The 14969-nt window shown below is 34.2% G+C and overlaps 3 protein-coding genes across 3 annotated transcripts in view; 2 read left to right on the top strand and 1 right to left on the bottom strand.

Annotated features, from left to right (window-relative positions):
• LOC134715605 (VWFA and cache domain-containing protein 1-like) overlaps positions 1–14969 on the top strand; it is a 157500-nt gene that overhangs the window by 60022 nt on the left and 82509 nt on the right. The gene's annotated exons all lie outside the window — the stretch shown is intronic.
• Positions 1064–5503, bottom strand: LOC134716604 (craniofacial development protein 2-like). The gene is made up of 2 exons (XM_063579934.1): positions 4777–5503; positions 1064–1071 (listed from the first exon to the last, which is right to left on the bottom strand). The coding sequence occupies exons 1-2, from the start codon at positions 5501–5503 to the stop codon at positions 1064–1066; spliced, it is 735 nt and encodes a 244-aa protein (XP_063436004.1).
• Positions 5907–7040, top strand: LOC134715874 (uncharacterized). The gene has a single exon (XM_063578840.1). The coding sequence runs from the start codon at positions 5907–5909 to the stop codon at positions 7038–7040; it is 1134 nt and encodes a 377-aa protein (XP_063434910.1).

Genomic DNA, 14969 nt, shown 5'->3' with positions numbered 1-14969 from the left:
AGTGCATAACTATCCCAAAACGTTGTACCAAATTCCACAGGGGTTATCTTTAGGGGTAGTTGAACTTGAATAATTAAGGCAACAGTAGTATACCGCTGTTCAAAACTCATAAATCCATGGACAAAAAACAAAATCGGGGTTACAAACTAAATCCGAGGGAAACGCATTAAATATAATAGAACAAAGACACAACACTTAAATGTGACACACACAGAAACGGTCCAAGCATCAGACAAAATCCCACGAGAATAACAAATATAACATCAAAAGTACCGTGACAAGTTTTATCGCAATGTGCATTTACTCTTAAAAATAAGAGAAAACAAACGACGTGTGTTGTCTTCCAAATGAATATGTAGACAAGAAAGGACTTACACGAGTAAGAAAATAAATGAAAATGCAAACAACCAAAATGGATATATTTTTAGGTGAATCTTTGAACAGATCTATTCTCTTGTTAAGGTATTGTTGATCTTTCATTCGAAGGTTACGCAATACAATCAACTATCGCGAACTAGTAGACGTAGACACTCTTTCCGAATTGGTTAATGTTATGAAGCCGTTGATCCGAATTGAAATTTAAAAAAAACCATGTCTATGTTTTTTCATGTTTATTCGACCTTTAATGACCCAAAACATTGAAAGCATTGGTCAAAATTTGTTTTATAAAAGAGAAAAGGCAACGTATATACAAATATCAGTAGACAGGAAGATAGCTTTTTTGTGAAATCGAAAGTCATGAAAAGCATTTGATCTACAACTTGCACAGTGAAAGGATATTTAGAATTGGCAGAACAAGTTCCCGCAAGAAGTTGTGTCACAGTTATCGCCCTTTGTTTGTATTAAGTTCGAGCAGCATATATTTCCTTTCTCCGCCCTTTCATTTTATTTTACATTTTCCCTTGCGAGAATCATTACTTTACCAAAATCTTCAAACAAACCTCAAATATACCCTGCTTATAATTTGATACGACAGATGCGCGTTTCGTCTAAATAAGACTACTCAAACGGCACACGAACCAAGACAATTGGGAGGCCAAGTCAAATACAAAATCGAAAAGCATTAAGTTCCTAAAAGTTGTGCAGAAAAAAGTTACTGTGGGTACAATCTACCCTTTACACAATAATTATTTCAAAATTAAAGACAGATTGGAAGATAGGGTCCAAATAATAATACTGTGGATTCATTTATTTTCGTGGGTACTAATTTTCGTGAATTCAGGAAAACTAATATTATCGTGGATATTTAATTTCGTGGTTTTACCGAAGACCGCATACACGCCTTCATAAAATTTGTCATTCGTTGAACGTTTAATTTCATGGTTTGTCTGTACCAACGAAATCCACGAAAATTGGTATCCCACGAATTATATTGAATCCACAGTATATTTTTAAGGTTTTAAAGATGGATTCATCATCTTTGAAAACAAACCACTCTAATTCACACGAAAAGAAATCTTAGAAACTGACATTATCAAGATACTTGATTGTTTGATTTATTCCTAAAAACAACTACTAATGTCATTGTGAATTTCAAAAGCTTGATAGTACCATTATTACTAAACGTACAACAGAAATGAACTCAGATATGCTCCTACTGTCTTTTTGTTGTCGGGATGTATAAGTAACCGGCCACGTCTACTTGTATTTTTATCCATCTAAATAGTTAAGCCTATATCAAATGATTTTTTTAGTTCGTTCTTATGTTGTACTGTTATACCACTATCCCAGGTTAGGGGGAGGGTTGGAATTCCGCTATCATGTTTAACCCCACCATATTATTTATGTATGTGCCTGTCCCTAGTCAGGAGTCTTTAATTCAGTGGTTGTCGTTTTTATGTGTTACATATTTATTATTCGTCCATTTCTTTTTATATGAATAAGGTCGTTATTTTCTCGTTTGAATTGCTTTACATTGTCATATCGGGGCCTTATATAGCTGACTATGCGGTATGGGCTTTGCTCTGACATCTTTGACGGCAATACGGTGACCTATAGTTGTTAATATATGTGCCATTTTGGTCTCTTGTGGACAGTTGTCTCATTGAGAATCATACCACATCTTCTCTTTTTATATCCAGCCAACAATGTAAATAAAAAAAAATAATATAGAAATGAAAAGATATGATAATTGCAAATGAGACAACTATACACAAGAATCAAATTAAATAATGGTCCATCATGCAGCGAGGGGCTTTAAGTGTATATATTGTCGTTTTGATCAGCTTTTGTCATATTATTGATATATTGAAAAAAAATTAAAAAAAACAAACTCCTTGGAAATTCGAAACGAAAAGTCCTTTATCAAATGCAATAATTCAAAAGCTCAAAAACATCAAACGAATGGAAATACCTGTCATATTTCATTTGTACGAAATGGGGGATTAAACCTGTGTTTATAGCTACCTTAACCTCTCACTTGTATGACAGTCGCATAGCAGGCCATTATATTAACAACAATGTGTGACAAACACAAACAGACATAATAGTAAAATTGTCATCCATATAGTTTTACTTTCAAGTGGTACCAACATATCATACAAAACCCGATCGGGGTTTTAATATAACATTTACAGTGGTAAGACAACTTTGCAACATGTTGTAAATATACTATAATACTAGAGCACACCCGTGATATCGCGGGTCCGTGACTGAATTAAAGTATATAACTATTCGCAAGCCTTATTTTAGTATTAGTATTGTCATCTGATAAAGTCATAGATATAGGAAGATGTGGTGTGAGTGCCAATGAGACAACTCTCCATCCAAATAACAATTTAAAAATTAAACCATTATAGGTTAAAGTACGGCCTTCAACACGGAGCCTTGGCTCACACCGAACAACAAGCTATAAAGGGCCCCAAAATTACAAGTGTAAAACCATTCAAACGGGAAAACCAACGGTCTAATCTATATAAACAAAACGAGAAACACGTATATATTACATAAACAAACGACAACTACTGTACATCAGATTCCTGACTTAGGACAGGTGCAAACATTTGCAGCGGGATAAAACGTTTTAATGGGCCCAAACCTTCTCCCTTTTTCTGAAACAATAGCATAACATCACAACATATAAAAACATACGATAAAATATCAATTAGCAGACTTAACTCAATCAAAAAACGTATGATTACACAAAGAACGAATAAATTTGATCTGCGATATCTGAATACAAATGCACAGTTAATTAAATATTAGAGACAAACAGTCATGACCAAAAGGCTATCAAACAAATTCAAACACACTGAGAAATATTTAACCAATCAATGTTCACTTTAGAAAAAAAAACCCGGTTTTTTATAATCTTGAAGTTTATACAAATGTTGTAAGAATAAGTGAAAAATTGAAGATATTACAAATAATCAAAGCTGGTATACAGCCAAGATCCATATAAATAAAAAATGACAAAAAAGCATTATAAACAGTATCAACAGGTCGAATTAACAAGAAAATACGATTTGAGAGTACTCGCAGTTACTGACAGCTAGTTAAAAGCCAAAACCAATTAATAGTAAAAAATCATGCATCAGAGACTAAAATCGACTAAAACACATCACAGGGATTTAGTATTTTAACGTCATTAATAGTCAAAGAAGACATGACTTGTGCAATGCCAAAAATAAATGTATCGACAGGTAGTAGTATAGTGAAGAGCGACTTCTATAGAAATAAAAGTTAACGTGGCTGTGTCCCCTATACATCTCGCCTCAAAAGATAATGAAATTTAGTTATGTTTTAATTTGCTAATGACAAAATTAATATTAGTGCCAATGTGAACTATATTCAGAGATCTAATTACAATATTGGTACGATAACCCTTACTTATAAGTTTGTTTAAAGGTTCGATGAGTTTACAAGGATCACATAGTGATTTCCTCGCTTTAAGTACAATATTACCATAAAATTTAGGATGAGAAATACCATCTTTAATAAGCTTTCTACAGGTATAGCCAAATTTACTAATCAAATCTTTGTATCTATGAAAGAATTTAGTAAAAGTTTTAAGTAATTTATGGTATCGAAATCCCTGACACAACAATTTACCAGTGATGCATTGATTACGTTCGTTAAAATCTATGACATCAGAACACACACGGGCAAACCGAACGAGTTGCGATATATAAACACCGTATGATGGAGCTAAAGGCACATCGCCGTCTAAAAAAGGAAAATTAACAATAGGAAATGAAAAATCGTCTCTTTTGTCGTAAATTTTAGTGTGAAGTTTCCCGTTTGAGATTGAAATGTCTAAATCTAGAAAAGGACAACTGCTGCTGTTTATGTTAGATTTAGTTATAGTAAGTTCGTTTGGGTAAATTTCTGAAGTATATTTAGAGAACTCTGGATTATTCAACGAAAAAATATCATCCAGATAACGGTAGGTATTTTTGAATGTATCAACCAAATGTAACAATGATGGGTCTTTACTGAGTTTGGTCATAAACTGAGATTCATAGCAATATAGAAATAAATCTGCTATTAAAGGGGCACAGTTGGTGCCCATAGGAATACCTACTACCTGACGATACACTTTATCGCCGAAACGTACATAAATGTTATCAAGCAGAAAGTTTAAAGCTTCAATCATATCCTCACATTTCCAGTAAGTGTATCTAGCATACTTTCCTTTTTCGTTACAGAAAAAGGCCTTAAACGAGTTACAGCAAATAAAATTACAATGAGATTTTTCGAAAGACCATTTTATCAAATACAAAAACTTTTTCTTTATAAGATTGTGTGGAAGTGTAAACTTATTCTTGTCCTCAATACTAGCTTCGTTGGTAGGTGCATAGCATTGAATCACTGACAGTTTTGAGTATTTTGAGTAAAACCTTGCCATAATAAGCCTTTCATCCACTGGTTGCCATTCTAGAAGAGCTATTTTTGCTTCCTTGCTTAGTACTAAAGCAACTCCCTCATAGTGTTTGTTGTCTGTTCGGCCTGAGTACAATATGGTCTCACCTGTGTCCGTTGAGATCGATCCGTTGTTTAACCATCTGCATTCACTGACACCTAGTATACTGATGTTATACCTTCTCATCTCATTGACAACTTGTGCTGTTTTTCCCGTCTCATACATGGTCCGCACATTCCATGCCCCTATGCTGAGAACATTTTTTGGCGTTAAGAGTCCACACTTCTTGCCCCTAGCTGCATTTCTGCTTTCACTAGACACATTCATTGGGTCATCTGTATGACGTATGTCCTCGTTCACGCAATTCAGTGTTTCTTTTGGTGTGTTTTCCGTAATCAGCTTCTTTTTACTCTGCCTGGTGATTAGCCATGCGAGAAACCTACTTCCTGTAGGGCGGAGTTTTGCTGTCTGGGTGTTCTTTCCCATAGACGATTGCCTGCCATGGCTGATGAGTTCCATCTTTCCAGCTTTTCTTTCTGGGTCTGCTCCCATAGCCTTTGATCTTCCAAGATCAAACCACAAGGCAGTGGTACTATTTACCCATAGTTGGGACAAGGTTGATGAGTGTAAGGGCGTGTCCATACGCCGATGGGCCTACACACTGCATCTCTGGGGCCCTTGCTGCTCCGAGATCCTCTACAATAATGCCTAGAATGCTAGATCCTAGTTACCATGTGCTGTCGCGAGGAGGCATTGTAGAAGTCTTGAATAGTGTAGAGGCTATGTACTGGCAGAAAGACTTACGCACTCGGCTTTCTTTTCACCTGCAATGCAGGCTAGCTAGCGGTGATAGAGAGCCTATGGCTCTAACCACACTAGACGCTTGCACAATCCTGTGGAACAAACCACCAGCACACAAGACAAGAATAAGTTTTATGACAAATTACAATCCCTTATCAGTAAAGTACCAGCACATGATTTATGTCTTGTAATTGGTGATCTAAATGCAAAGATTGGGGTAGATAACTCATTTAAGGAAAGAATAATGGGCAGACATGGATGTGGAGAATGCAATGAAAATGGTGGACTTTTAGTAGATTTATGTGGCTTGAATGATCTAGTTATTGGAGGTTCCTTATTTCCACACAAGGACATTCACAAGCTTACATGGAATTCACCAAATGGCAGGGACCAAAACCAGATAGACCACATAATTATAAATGGAAGATGGAGAAAGTCTCTGATGGATGTCTGTGTCAAAAGGGGAGCCGATTGTGGAAGTGACCACCACCTTCTACTTGGGAAAATTAAACTTAAACTGAGAAAGGTAGCCAGACCACAGCATAACAGAAAAATATATAACATACACCGCCTCAAAGACAATCTGATAAGACAAAAATTCAACATCAGCATAAGAAACCAATACCAAACACTACACACTATCAGTGAAAACCACGACAACATTGGTCCCGATCTAAACGAACATTGGAACAAAGTAAAAACTATGTTTAACGATACAGCTGAAAATGTACTTGGAATTAGAGACAGTACAAGGAAAAGGTGGATTTCAGATGCAACCTGGAATGTTATTGAAAAGAGAAGATCTACAAAAAGCAAGTGCAATCAGGCAAGATCAGAAAGGTTGAAAGAAAAGCTTCAAAAAGAATACTCAGAGCTAAATAAAGAAGTTAAGAAAAAAGCTAGAGAAGACAAATTACAATACATTGAAGGATTGGCAAATGAAGCAGAAGAGGCATGCAAACATGGAGAACTAAGTACTGTATATAAGATCACTAAACAGCTATGTGGTAAAAGTAACAACAATGACACACCAGTTTTAAGCAAGAATGGAGAGGTAATAACATCAGAAGCACAGAAACTTGAAAGATGGGCAGAGCACTTTCGGGAAGTTCTGAACAGAGAACCACCAGACAAACCAGCTCAATTTGATAACACCGAAGACAAGATCGAAATTGATATATCAGAAGAAAAAATTGAACTTGGTGAAATAAAGAAAGCATTATGCAAGCTAAAAAATAGTAAATCAGCTGGAGTAGACAACATCAGTGCAGAACTCCTTAAGGCAGATGTGGAAACAACAGCATCAATACTGCAAACACTATTTAGCAAAATATGGGAGGATGAAATTATACCTGAAGACTGGGAAGAGGACTACTAGTTAAACTTGCCAAGAAAGGTGACACGAAAAATTGCAACAACTGGAGAGGTATATCTCTACTGTCTGTACCTGCAAAAGTTTTCCTGAGAGTTATTGCCAAGCGAATAGTAGATGCTTTAGATGACACCCTGCGGAATGAACAAGCAGGCTTTAGAGCCAATAAAGGGTGCAGTGACCACATATTCACACTCAGAAACATCATTGAGCAGTGCATAGAATGGCAACACAACATCGTCATAAACTTTGTGGACTTTGAAAAGGCTTTTGATAGCTTGGACAGAAACAGCATGTGGGACATAATGAGATCGTATGGCATACCTGAGAAAATAATTAGCATGATCAAACTATTTTACAACAACTACAGATGCTGTGTCCTACACAATGGAACCCAATCCACCTGGTTTAATGTACAATCTGGAGTAAGACAAGGATGCGTCATCTCTCCCCTTCTTTTCCTCATTGTCATCGACTGGTGCATGAGAAGAACACTAGGCAATAGAGTAACTGGAATAAGATGGTCGATGAACACAATCTTAGAAGATCTAGATTTTGCAGACGACATATGCCTTTTATCAACAACTAGAGCAAACATGCAGAACAAAACATCAAGACTACATGACACTGCTCTATCTGTAGGTTTAAAGATAAATGCGCAAAAGACAAAGATAATTAGCCTTAATGAAAAAACTAGTAAACAACCCATAACACTTAAAGGAGACAACATAGAAGAAGTGGAAAATTTTACTTATCTAGGTACTAACATCAGCCAGGACAACGGCACTAGCAAAGATATAATGGCAAGGATCAACAAAGCCAGAACTTCTTTCTGCAGATTACGAACAGTATGGAAAACAACATCAATATCCAGGTCCACAAAAATCAAAATATATAATAGTAATGTAAAATCAGTTTTGCTATATGGTGCAGAGTCATGGAGGGTTATAAAATCTGACTTCAACAAACTGTCATCTTTCCACAATACATGTCTTCGGAAAATTTGCAAGATCTTCTGGCCAAAAACCATCAGTAATAAAGATCTACACACCCTAACCTTACAACGAGACATCAGAGTTGAAATTAAAGAAAGGCGATGGAAATGGATAGGCCATGTTCTACGGAAAGACAAACATGACATCACAAGGATAGCTCTTCGTTGGACACCAGCAGAGGGGAAAAGAAAGAGAGGGAGACCTAAAGAGACATGGCGACGTACAATAGAAAGCGAACTAAGAGCCATGGGAATGACATGGTGAGAAGCCGAAAGAAAGGCACAAGACAGGCAACAGTGGAGGGCGTTGGTAGTGGCCTCATGTGCAAGTATGCACGAAGAGGATTAAGTAAGTAAGTAAGTGGAAGTGTAGTGTACAGAGTAGAAAAATCATAACTGTCAACAGAATTGTAAGGACCATTGAAAGCATGTATTTTATCTAAAACCTCTAAAGAATTTTTAACACTCCAAAAATAATTAATACCATTATTTTCATAAGCTTTATTACAAAAGTTAATAACCAGTTCTTTGATAGTAGTAAGGGAGGTGGTTAGAAGCACTGATAGATTAGTAGTAGAACACTTACTCGAAGCGGAGATGAAACGGAATTTAAATGGTTTTTTGTGTAATTTCGGTAACCAGTACATGGTAGGGACTTTCAAATGTTCGGAAGATGCTTTAAGCTGGGCAGTGGCAGTGGTATGCTTGTTAACGATTTGACTCTCTGTGGTGCGCACTGACCTGAATGTAGAGGAATTTATTATTTCGTTTTGAAGAACTTTCGTGTAGTATATGCGTCACACCACCACTACATTATTTGCTGCCTTGTCTGCCGGTACGAACACAAACCGCTCTGCGAGTACCTTGAGTTTGTATTTTATTCTAGAAATGGGTATATCATGGTTCCTATTATTAATTTCAGAATTGTTTTCTAAATGAGATATTCGAATATCAACAGTATTCATAATTTTATTCAAATAACTGTCTAAAGATTTTTTATCGGATTTTTCACGTTTGCACCAATTTTTACAACAGGCAGACAGAGCGTCTTTAATGACCTGACGACACTGTTTCCAATCTATTGTAGATGGAGGACGGTATTTCGGTCCTTTCTTTAGAAAAGTTATGACTTCACGGTCATCGACTATGTTGAGGTCTCCTGTGATAACATGACCATAGGGAACATATTTAAAACTAGATGTTTCGCAATCTCAAGTGGAAGGAACATTATTTTCTATATTGACGTCTGTTGTAATTGACGTATAATTGAAAATCAAATTTCTGCTCGGTTTTTTATAAGAATACGAAATAATGGGTTGTTCTATATTATCAAAATATGGAGGTATTAAGCTATAGACAGAAGAGTCATTGAATATGCTAGACAAATTAATAAAATCAATACCTCTATTTATATATTTTAATTTGAGAAAATGTCGTTTACGATTTTCAGGTTTATCAATAATAGGAAAAAGCCTGTGATGACAAAAGGCTGTAATAATACGGGTGTATTCATAAAATGGGCTAAAAAAAGAAATTTTATCACACTCAAGAAAAATAGCATATAATTTACTTATAGGTATCTGACCCAGTTTGCATAATACTTGATGTCTGCCATTATTCTTTATTATAGATAACAGATCATATAATTTATACGATGTTTAATACGTTGATTGCGGTTCTTGCGTTTACCATGAGACCTATTATTTCTAAGTCGTTTATCAACAATATTAATGACATCGATATGAGCCCTAATATTTTATCATTTAGACCGAGAGGATTAGCTTTTTATCCAAAACAATTCGCGAACTTCGCGTGATTTTTCAAATTGCTTGTGTGATTCTCCTGGTTGTTTTTGAACGGTTTCGAGCGGTTGGAATTTTATATATTTCAGATTATGATTATGCTTATCTAAATGCTGATATACTAAACTTTTGAATTTTTTGGGTCTACAAAAGCGGTACAGATGTTCTTGATTTCTTCTGAAATACTCTCGTCCCGTCTGTCCCACATATTGAATACCACACTTAGGTTGGGTTCAAGTTACCACATATATTAGGTTTTGAGTTTTTCAGGTAATATCACAGGAAAAGGAGAACGAAAAGGTTCTCCCGTTCACTGTTGACCTTATAGTATATTGAGAATGCCGATTTTAAGATACACAGTTTTCTCTGCTTTCAAATCTTTCTGTTTGAACCCGTCGAACTGGAACTTATCAATTATTGGTAATATTGATTATTTGGAAACGTGACAAAAGGTCCTGGAATGGGGTATTTTTTAATCAACAGATTTGTCCTATATTAGTTATAAATAAAGTTGAATTCTTTGATTCGTTGTTTAACGTCATACCCGCTGACAAATTGAAAACTGTACCTATACGCCTTATTTTTAGTCCAGATTTTTAGTATTCGTATTGTTTACCTCTTAGAAAGTTTTACTGATTAAAATACTACAATAGGTAACAATTTGACAATTTAGTAGTGTCAACCCTGTGATTATGACCCGTGTATATAGCATATTAATCCTGAATACACCGTTTGGTGGTGCGCCTTTCAGATGCAGTACGTACAGATAAGGTAACAGGTGAATATACTATTGGTATCGGTATCGGACTCGACCCGGAACTTCTTAATTATTGGCAATGTTAATTACGTGGAAAACAAAAGGACCTGGAGTGATGTAATTTTTAATCTACACCTTTGTACTATATTAGTTGTATATAAAGTTGAATTCTTTGATTCGTTGATTTTACGTGATGACGGCTGACAAATTGGACCTCGTCTTTTTAGTATTATAGATACGTTTTTAATGTTTCAGACAGCTATGAGAAGAAAAAAAACCCAGTTTGGTTGAGCATTTTCAAAGTCTGAAAAAAATAAGATAAATTTGCTATTGAAAAGTACTTTAAAAATAAAAAAGGAAGATAAGGATTTCAATTACGTACAAAAAACGAAACATAAAAGTTTAAATCAAATATATAAAGTACTAAATATTTACGATAGACATTCCTTCCCATTACGCTTATCCTGTAATCACATAATGATCAAATTAATGAGGCACTGACTAATGTTTGGCTGATAGTAAACAAAGAAGCTCCATTAAATAAAAACTAAGAGTTCTCAAAGTATTTTAAAAAGAACAGACATGAGTAAAGATGACTACCGATTATCAAATTTCAAACGGAAAACAGAAAGAAAGAAAAGTGAAAACAAACATGAATCGAAGAAAATGATAAAAAAGTGTGTATGTCAAAATTGTTTGACATCAATAGAAGTACAAGCTGTGGAGCAAAGTGGTTACCATTATGATGGCAGTAGTATATAAAGAACCCATTCAACGTATCAATTGAACATATAATCTATTAGATAAATCACCATTTAACGATGTCTACCTATGATTAATATTTATTTGATTAACTCTCTTTTCTCTTTAAATAATTATGTTGAAATATTTTCTTCAAATCTTGCTAGATGCAGTATTAATTTGTTGATTCAGATACTTAGTACTACATCACTTCCAAATGCAATGACAGAACAAATTGAAATATCATAGTAACATAACTAAGAATTAGACTACGGTGCGATAAGCATACGTTTTCGCTTTTTGAATGTTGGAAATATGTCTCATTTCGCATTTCTTTATTGCTTAAATCTATATGAAAATGCTTGACTTTTTACGAAATCAAAAGATTACATCTTGATAGCAACAAGTCTGCAAATAATGGCTTTTAACCAAACTTTTATATTGATTTTGTAATTTAGGAATGGTACGATTTAACTGAATATTTAGGTCATAGATGGAATATACTGTTGATGCTGAAATGTGATATTATAATGGAGGTTCACAGCACATCCATTAATGGACATTAATGGATGTAACAATACACATGTTAGGATATTCTGATACTTTGTGAGAATCTCTTTAGTATAAAGAACTCTTTGATCAAGAATAGAATGTACAAACAAACAGAAAAATTAAAAGCCATTGCAGCGGAACTATATCTTAGAAAATACTTTGGAAAATTATAAGATTAGAATATTCTAAATTCACCAAAAATACCAGGCTTGAACTTTGATACGTCATACGCACTTTTCTTCTACATCATAAGACTCAGAGGAACTCGAATAAAACAAATGGAAGGCCAATCCAATACACCGTTATTGAGCACTCTTAATTCTTGTTTTAAAAGATCAGTGACACATCAATATTTATTTCTTAAATGAATAGAAGAAGAAAGTGTAAAATCTGTTAAAAAAATTATAAAAAAAGATAATAATTATCTAAACAGAGTCTTTTTACTATGACCTTTTTCTGTTCTCTTCGAATCCTTTGCAATTTTTAAAAATGAAGCAGCAGGCCGGATTATTTATGGATAAATCTATTGACATTTTCTTGTATTTGGATAAGAAAAACTAATACTTGGTCTAACACTTGCAAGACACTTGTCCTTAATAAAACATCTGTCAAAACTTTCAAGTAGAAGTAATTTAGGGTCAACATTGCTGCTTAAATCCTAAATCCGAACAGAAAAAAATGTGTACTTAAAAAAAAGTAGATTTTGTATAATTGCCAAAGAGACAACTGTTCACAAGAAACCAAAATGACACAGAAATTAACAACTATAGGTCAACATACGGCCTTTAACAATGAGCAAAGCCCATACCACATTATCAGCTATAAAAGGCCCCGAAATGACAATGTAAAACAATTTAAACGAAAAAAACTAACGGTCTTATTTATGTATAAAAAGAAATGAACAAAAAACAAATATGTAACACATAAACAAACGACAACCACTGAATTACAGGCTCCTGACTTGGGACAGGCACATACATACATAATGTGGCGGGGTTAAACATGTTCCCACTATAGTTGTTTCCTTCGGTATTGGTTGTCAACAGGGTTTGTTTTCGCTTGAACGATTTGTGACTATTGAACAGTGGTATATTATTGTTGCCTTTATTAATATAACTAAGAAATTTAATTAAAATCATGATGGTTGCATGTTCCACTAAATTTGAATTCACATTTATTACTTTTGTGTGATAAAATTTCGATATTTACTATTTCTTATTCTTTTTTCTTTTCTTTTCTTTATTCTTTTTTTTTCTTTTTTTTTTTTTTTTTTTTATCTTAAACACATTTTAAAAATAATTATCAAATTTTGAAACATAAATATATGCATGCCATTGATTTCTATACAATTTAACTTTTCGAAAATTATAACGCTGATTTTGAATTCTGACAGCGGTTTTTAGCTGCACATAGTTATTTTTATCGGTTCAAATATGAAGAAAGGGCATATAAAAACCAAATAATTTTAAATCTTTTTTTCCCATATTAACCATTTTTTTTCTCCTATCGAAAGATCCAAATAATTTGCTAATATCATTTCTATTAGACATTGTAGAGGACAGGTTAAAAAGAATCTTTATAAATCAGGTCGATATGATAAAAACTAGTACATGTAAATATAAGTGTCTCTATAGAATTAGATACAATAACATGTATGAACTAAAAACTGCTCTACACTTTAAAAATTTAAAATTTATTTTGAAACAGATTCTGGGCTGCCATTGTTTTAGTTGTTTTTTGTGTACACGAGACCAACTTCCTTGCAATCAGTTCTTACAAATACTTCATGCTTTGTGGTGGGTAGTTGTCTTACTAGCAAACATACCACATCATTTTATTCTTTTATATAATTCTAACCGATACAGACTGTTCAGTATTTTTGCGACCAAGATAGCCGTTCAACTCAACTTTCATGAGTTTTCTAACTCAGCCATTTTGTCGACATCCATTTAACATTTATCTTGTTCGTAAATTTTACGGACGCCATCACGAGTTGGTTGACCGTTATGGAATAGCCGTTTCACAAATGATATCGGATATGTTCCTTACGTCGTAACAACAATCCCTTTCCCTTTCATGAATGGGACCTACCGAATGAGACTATTTACCGGATTTGTAATCACAAAAGCAACACGACGGGTGACACATGTGGAGCAGGATCTGCTTACCCTTCCGGAGCACCTGAGATCACCCCTAGTTTTTGGTGGGGTTCGTGTTGTTTATTTTTTAGTTTTCTATGTTTTGTCATTAGTACTATTGTTTTTCTGTTTGTCTTTTTTAATTTTTAGCCATGGCGTTGTCAGTTTGTTTTAGATTTATGAGTTTGACTGTCCCTTTGGTATCTTTCGTCCATTTTTTAATTGTAATCGCAACATCCGACAAACCTTGTGCTTCAAGTACTATCTAAAATTTTGACTAAAACCATTTTCTATGTAATGGATTTTTTTTTTGCGGTTGTCATATAACAGAGAGGTTTAGCTAGGTATTAAACCAGGTTTAATCAAGAATTTGCTATATAAGCAAATACATGTATCAATTCCTGCATATAGCAATTGCTTTCCATTTGTTCCATGGGTTTGGTTTTGTAATGGGACTTAGTCACTTTCTGTGTTCCATTTTCCTTAGAGTTCGGTTTTTTGTACGCTCAGGTTGTAATGACATCTGCTGCTAAAGTCTTGCATTAAATTTCGCCCACTTTCTGTTATTTAGTTTCCAACAGGTTAAGAGCAGTTCTAATTACATGCATATCCTTACAGACCATATGGAATTTATATTTTAAATCTCTCTTTCAACGAAAGTTCATTCTTAATTCTATTTTCTATTTGAATAGCAATCAACGCCAAAATTCAGTGTTGCTGATAAAATAAAACCTCTTTGACTGGTCGGACTTGCACAGATGTGTATTCTTAGAAAATTCTAAAATCTGAAGTAAAAACAATTCACTCACAAAAATACCGAACGCCTAGAAAATTCAAAATGGAAAGTCTCTAATCATATGATAAACTCAAAAGATAATCAAGTAGATAAAGTACAAAGGTCTGTCATCATCGATGATAATCACATAAAAGGTCTATCTAATATCTTGATAT

Source organism: Mytilus trossulus, chromosome 1, assembly GCF_036588685.1.
Source record: "Mytilus trossulus isolate FHL-02 chromosome 1, PNRI_Mtr1.1.1.hap1, whole genome shotgun sequence".
Classification (NCBI taxonomy): Eukaryota; Metazoa; Mollusca; class Bivalvia; order Mytilida; family Mytilidae; genus Mytilus; species Mytilus trossulus.
This window is presented reverse-complemented; position numbering and strand designations above follow the sequence as displayed.